This window comes from Solanum pennellii, chromosome 4 (genome assembly GCF_001406875.1).
Source record: "Solanum pennellii chromosome 4, SPENNV200".
Lineage (NCBI taxonomy): Eukaryota > Viridiplantae > Streptophyta > Magnoliopsida > Solanales > Solanaceae > Solanum > Solanum pennellii.
In genome coordinates, this window is record NC_028640.1 from 14,829,299 (window position 1) to 14,836,705 (window position 7,407).

General features: G+C 28.1%; 1 protein-coding gene across 1 annotated transcript; it reads right to left on the reverse strand.

Annotated features, from left to right (window-relative positions):
* Window positions 1–590: 590 nt before the first annotated feature.
* On the reverse strand, window positions 591–3,956 carry LOC107015685 (GDSL esterase/lipase 1-like). The gene is made up of 5 exons (XM_015216028.1): window positions 3,701–3,956; window positions 3,461–3,585; window positions 1,808–2,053; window positions 1,467–1,731; window positions 591–1,084 (listed from the first exon to the last, which is right to left on the reverse strand). Exons 1-5 carry the CDS (start codon window positions 3,954–3,956, stop codon window positions 861–863), a joined length of 1,116 nt encoding a protein of 371 aa, XP_015071514.1. The 3' UTR covers window positions 591–860.
* Window positions 3,957–7,407: the final 3,451 nt, after the last annotated feature.

The following is a 7,407-nucleotide window of genomic DNA, read 5'->3' on the forward strand; positions in this document are numbered from 1 at the left end:
AACTTTATGGGAGTCCTATCATCCCGAATTATTTAAAAATGAAATAATTGTACAAAGATGAGGGAAAATGATGAAAAAATTATAAACATGAAAGAATACGACGGGTTAAATCGTAGCGGGTCGAGGCTTGTCCCACAAACTATTTTATTGCCATCCCTACTAAGCGTAAGGCCATCTATCGACAAAAATTAAAGTAAAAAAATAGATAAAAAGATACGAATAGAATAGATGATTTTTCAAGGTCATGAAAAGCAGCTCTTTCACGAGGAAGAGATCACTCCAATAGATACATAAAGCTAAAATTACATTAAAGTAACTCTTGATACTAAAAACTTATGTATGGGGTTTTAATCAATCAACCAATTAATACATAACACTAAAGCCTACGTTCTACACGTATAGTTCAATGTCTCTCACAATTTTGTTTGTATGAATTCAATTCTCCATCTTCTCCCTGATCTCCAATATAATAAAAAAAGTTTTAAAAAGAAAAAGATAAAGCAACTTACAGTTTGATGATCAACATTTTTTATGACGCAGAAAAAGCATAGCACACTCAAAATAATTTTTAGCGACAATAAATAGACACATTAATAAAAAGTGTTACTGTCTTTACCAGCATTAGCTAAGTATTATTAGATTCAATGTTGATAAAGCTTTTAGGAACACATACAAAGAGTGTTAATTGTCCCTAAAAATACATATTTAGTGGCAATTGCTAATTAATTGTCGCTAAAGCTCTTTATGCAGAGGAATTAGCTTAAATTGAAAAAGCCCAACAATGAATAAAATGAAATAGGACACAAACGACGAACAATTTAACAATTAGCCACTAAAGAATACAAAGATCAAGCGAATAATTAGGCTAATAAGGATTTCAAACTTTGAGACTCGACCACATTTGAATTTCCCTGCCACCATAGTTGCGCAAAGTGATGGAAAGCCTTTTCAGTGGGATGATAAGAGTCAAATATTACATGTTCCTTCACATTTTCACACAACTCATAAGCCTCTGCCATTTTACAACTACCAAATCCTCTGTATGGACCAAACCCACAGCATGCTGCCTTTGCTTCTTTGAAACCTTTAACATAATAAAAGTATCATTGTTATTTTCATCTCCTTTGATTTACCTTAAGAGTAGGTTGTACTAGATAATTAAGTACCCTCCCGTTTCAATTCATATGAGTTAATTTGATTTGACATAAAATTTAAGTATTCTCTGGTCTCAATTTATTGCTAGAAAATTTCATCAAGGGCAAAATAGAAACTTTAAAGTTAAATTGTTACTAAATATATAAATGTGTCATTTTTTTGGACGGACTAAAAAGAAAAGTAAATCATATAAAGTTGACAAGAGAAGTACTATATATGTCACTGTCCTTACGAAGTGAGTGCTATATGAGAACATAAGATAGTTTACCTGCTATAATGTAATATTAGATGCTAAAGTAATAGGAACGCACCATATGTTGAAGGATTTTCGTAGAGTTCCTTAAGAGCATCAAAGATACTGAAGAATGAGTATTCGAAACCTCTTAATTTCTTCTTCAACTGTTTAAATTTCTGCGAAAGAGCTAAATTGTGCTTCTTTACTACAGAGTTGAGTTCATCCAAGCAATCACTATGAGGACCTTTCTTAAGCAAAGCAAGACCCCTAAATCTTGGTAAACAACCCAAAGGCAACAAATCCTGGATCCCAAATTTTCTCCCACCTAACTTGTATATTTCCTAGTTTAAAAAAAACGCGACAAATTACTTATATAAACATGTTAAATGTAGGAATTAAAAATATGTATTTGGTTACCATCATGACCGTAACGAGGCTATCCATCACCATATTCATGTATTCGTGCTCTGTTGTATAAGCTAAGCAAGATGAGTCTGAAGGTATATCTGGAATGTCATAAAGGCGTAGATAATCGTTGTTGCCTATGCTGAACAAGTAGACTGCATTGGATAACAATGCCTTTGAACCTTTTTCCCCTAGTTGTGCCAACAACTTTTTTCTTATTATCTTAAAATTGCCTAATTGAGTATTTAAGGGGATCACCTGTAAGGTCAATTAAGATTGTAAGAGAAAACAATATTTGTTGATTTGGCAAAAGTTGTATCAAAAATGATCAACCAGCTAATTACTTTACTTCTTAATCCAATATTTTACTATAAGAAAAAGTGATTTTTTGATATATTTTCTTTGTTTCATTTCGGGAGGCATTTTTTTTAGTCGTTTCAAAAAAATTGCCATCTTATTATAATTAAAAATAATTATATTCTTAAAAAATCTCTTTTACTATTGATAAAATAAGATTTGCCACACAAATATCTAAGGATTATTTTAGATCACAAAAACAATGTTACGTAAAATACAATAGATACTCAATAATTAGCTAAGTGATCACGAAGAAAGGGAAAAGAATATTATGCCCTTAAATTTGTCATTTAGAATTGACATACCTGTCGTTATAAAAGTGACTCATATATATCCTTACGATTACAAATGACTCACATATACACTTACCGTTACAAAATGAGCTCACATATACCCTTTATCTAACAAAGTAAAAAAAATTAGTTTTTTTTTTACTTTAATTTTTTAAAAAAATTCATATAGGAGTATATATATACATATATATGATCCTTCTAGCGAAAAATTCAGATAAAAATAATTATTTTGAATTCTTTGATTATCACTACTTGTGTTTCTTTTTTGTTTTTCTTTTCATTCTTTAGTGTAAAGAAAATTTTAAAATTAATTTTTTTTGCAGCTATACCAGTAATTTAGTTTTTGCATTTGTATAAATAAAAAAAAAATGAGGCATCTAAATTTTACAAGATAATTAGTGAAATATAAATAAATTTGACTATCAAAAGATATAAATTTAAATTAATAAAACATAAATAAACTTGACAATCAAAATAATAAATTTGATTCATCATCGTATAGCATTTTCATTGGCTTATAACGAGAACGAGAATGGTTCAATAACATGATAATAGGAGCAGTTAAGTTACTAATCCTACAACTAGAGCGGGTAGAGAGCAAAACATAGTAGCTACGGAAATGGCAGCATGTTGACTTTTATATTAAATTAAAATTCAATTAATGAAATTTATTATGATAAATCGACTCCTCAAAAATTAATCACGGAAGATTCAGTCAGCAAAGATAATACAATTAACATATGAATGCATAGTCAATCTAGAGCTTTGTTTTGGGATTATAAGTTGAGCAAGAATAGAGCATGTGATTTTATTGACACAAAATAATACTCAATAATTTTATTAGATATATTATAAAATAATAGAATTATATATAAGTCACTTTCATAACGAGTAATATATAAAAATAAAATTTGAGAGGCATGTCAAACTCTACGTCTCTAGGAGAAATAAACTACAAACAGTTTGTAACATTCTATTTTATATTACAGAAGTAGAACTATTTAGCTTTACCAACCTTTTCACGGTATGTTTCATCTAGACAACCAGCACCAGCAGAAGCAAAGTTCACTCCATGATTAATAGAATGGTTATGTAGAGCTTGGTAATATGATGGAATCATTGGTAAATTTGCAAATTCCGCTAACAGTGAATAAAAAAATACCGTCAATGCATAAAATTTGTGTTAAATTCAAAAAATTAGTACATAAAACTTGTATTAAACTCAAAATAAGAAATTATAGAGGTGTAAAAGTACCGATAAAATCAGGGAGGAGGCGGCCATCAGAAAATCTGCCAGTGGGATGCTTAAAATATGATATTCCATATGGCTCAAAATTTGCTTTATAAGCTGAAGGATTCATTATGTAATTATTGTTTCCAGGATCAAACATGGAGTCTCCAAACACAAAAACAGTTGTTGTCACTTTGTTTTCTATATCAAAACAATTAACTAGGAAATTAAAAGAAGCTAGGGATATCAAAATGCAGAGATGAAAGCATATATTTCCCATGGAAAAATAATCTTTGAAACTTGATACTCAATTGTTCTGAATACACTGTGAATGGGGATTTTATAATTAATGCAGCCTTCTTTTATTTTTATTTTTTAATTTAAGTCGGTTGGTATTAGAGGGCCTATCTTGGATTTTAAAAAGATATTACCATTTGGTTTGATTTCATTATTGTTTTTTAATATAATAATTTGACGACCAAGAATACGGTGTTATTGGATAAAAAAACGGCAACTTTCGCATATAACAAATAAAAAATTTATATTTGTATGATATAGCAAAGTTTGCATTTTGCGCTCCATAGCAAACATAGAAACTGTATAATTCACTATATATATACAGTTGAAGCAAATTGTATGAAACGAAGTGTATAAAACAAGAAAGAGAAAGACACTTAAGCAGAGAACTGTAAAAAAACGAAGAACATAGACATGAACAAAACACAATTTATATACAAATCAAACAACATAGATCACTGCGATTTATAGAAATCAAATACTCTGTAACAATTATTATTTAATTTTATAACATAAATAATAGATCTATAATTATAGAACAATAATATAATTTTTATGTAATCTATCTTTGTTATTCTTGAAATTTACTCGAACAAGCATCGCCCTTTAAAGTTGTGGACTCATTAATCCAATATTCCAATTTAACCATTGGTACATTTTATTTTATTCTATTATAAATAAATGAGAATTGATAAGGCTTTCTAATAATTAATGATCACATTAATTAGTCAAACTAGTAGTAATATCAAAGATAGCTTGACAGAAGAATCAAATTATTGGAGGCCCCATAAAAAAATGAAAAAATTGCAAGTGGATACTAAGAGCATCTCATGTCCCTTTCTATTTTATTTTATTTTTTAAATTTTATTCTTCACTCTTTATATTGAAAGAGTAAATAAAAAATTGGTTCCTATTGTACTTTAAAACTCTCTATTCTCTAACTTTCTAAGCTTAATATTATCTTCGTACATAATTGTTTTTCTGGATGAGGTCATGCACTTTTCTTAAGAAAAATTTAATATAAAATATTATTTGTTTTACATAACCCTATTATATCAAAAGTATCAAAAGTTTACATAACTTTTCAATTGAATAAAACGGAGTAATTATTAAGGGTAGAATTGGAAAAAAATGATTAATTATTTCTTAATTATTTAAATTGACAATTAATTTTGAACATTTATTTTTAGTATATAAGTCAAACATTTGTGGATGGAGAGAGTAATAATTTTTCATTATTAACTTGGCACATCTCTTAAAAAACAATAAATAATAAATGTAATATTACTATATTATCCTGACTCTATCAAATTTAGTATTTTGAAAATTGTGTTAGATAATTTTCGTTCACTTTTACTTGTTAGACTTGGACATGACAGATTCAATGAGAAATTAATTATTGATATAGATTTTTGAGATAAATTAAATTTGAAAAACACACTTAAAATATATTTTTTTAAGTTTCATACCTAAACTTTGAGAGTATGAGTTTCCTTATTAAACTATCACTTATTATTTTAAGAAACATACATCTCTCTTACCATTATCATCATGGTGTGCATAATACACTCTGTGTTTTATTTTAAAAATTATCACATTACACTCCACATGAACAAAACATTTAATCTTGACAAAAATTAAATAAATTATTAAAATTAATTCTAAATTAATAAATTATTATCCAAAACAGTAATATTTCTTTTATAAAATAAAATACAAAATATTTTTCATACCCCACTCCATCACCTCCTCTCACCGCCCCTGCCTCCACCCCCACGCCTCAGCCATTCATTTTACTTTTTTTTTTGTTTAAATTTCTTTTATAAAACAATTCAATTTTCTTACTTCATCTCCCCCCTCCCCCACCTCCAACCCCAATGATTAATTTAGATATTATTTAACTTTTTAAAACATATTTCTATCTATCCCATCTAATCCTCTGTTTTAAATATTTTTTTATTTTACGTTAGATATTATATATATCAAAAATATATTTTACTTGTTATCATAATTTTTTTAAATGTTTTATTTATTTATGTTATATTCGATGCTTTAAATTTTTTTAGTATTTTGTGTTAAATATCGAAAATAATTTTATTTGTCACCATAATTTTTTTTAAATATTTTATTTATTTATGTTATATTCGATGCATTAATGAAAATATTTTTCTAAAATTATATGTGCGTATATATCTAACACAAACTGAATTTTTTGTAAAAATGGGATGAAGTAGAGTTTATTTTTTAATAAATAAAATAAGTTTTTTTTTTTGGGGGTTGGGGGGTTTGTGAAGTATCTTTTATGAAAAAGGATGGAGGATTGTAGGGAAATTTAGGTTAGAAGAGGTGGTGAAGTGAAATAAGAAAAATAATTTAAATTTTATTTTTGTTAACTAGATGGAGAATGCCCGTGCATATTTACCTGAAAGAGTTGGTAATTCCTATCCTATATAACAGTTTTTTCATCATCGAGAAAGTCAGCAAAGATAAAATAAACACATTCTCCTTGAGAAACGTAGAAGCATGTGTGGACAAAGATACAATTCCAACGTAAAATGAACCAATTCTATCAAGTGTTTTTCAAACAATTCTGTTGAGTGCTTTTCAAACGCCTCTGTTGTGCAGCAATGCTATTTGACTAACAGTCTAATTTAGAAACAATGAGCTAGGTTAAGATGTAATCATCACATCTTCTAAAAATCTTCTTATCTTTACAAATTCAAAAGATAAAGTTGTCAAAATTTTAATTTAAACACTCATAATAATGTACGTAAACTTAAAGATCAGACTAATTCTTATAGGTAAATAAAAAAAGCCCAAAAAGATTAAGATTTAGTCCAAAGTTTTAAACTTTCAAGCAACAGACAAATTGAATTCTTACAACAATATCTAGGAAAAACTTTTTAGTAGCAGCAACAAAGATTTAAATCAAATCAATGCCTACAAGCTTTCAACTAACTACTTTTTTTTAATAGAAAAGTCTTTTCTTTTTATTTAAATCAAATCAATGCCTACAAGCTGTCAACATTAAGTACTTCTTTTTAATAGAAAAGTCTTTCTTTTTTTCCTGCGAACTCTCTGTTCGCCTTGAATTTACGAAATAGGAGATCATGATAATATAAAGAGCAGAATTTCACCCAAATTTACCAAATACTTCTTTGGTTGTTACGCCAATAGAAAGTTTCGTCCAAAATCTAGGGAAGGAGATTTTGTTGGGAAAGACAAGGCACTAACAAAAATGCCTGACAGGATAACAGCGGAAGAATACCCNTATTGACAAATAGAAGATCTTTCATCTTGCCTTTCCAAATATGATGGTTACTACCATTTAAACACACCATTTTGCTCATATTTGCCTCCATCATTCAAAACGATAATCAACAATAACCAATGCTCTGATACCACTTTGTTGGGAAAGACAAGGCACTAACAAA

Excerpts from the sequence above, each read along its gene's own strand:
- LOC107015685 (XM_015216028.1), bottom strand. The coding sequence starts at position 3,956 with ATGGGAAATATATGCTTTCATCTCTGCATTTTGATATCCCTAGCTTCT. Across the intron at positions 3,586-3,700 it reads CCTCCTCCCTGATTTTATCG|CGGAATTTGCAAATTTACCA; the intron begins GTACTTTTACAC and ends ATTCACTGTTAG. Across the intron at positions 1,732-1,807 it reads GCCTCGTTACGGTCATGATG|GAAATATACAAGTTAGGTGG; the intron begins GTAACCAAATAC and ends TTTTTAAACTAG.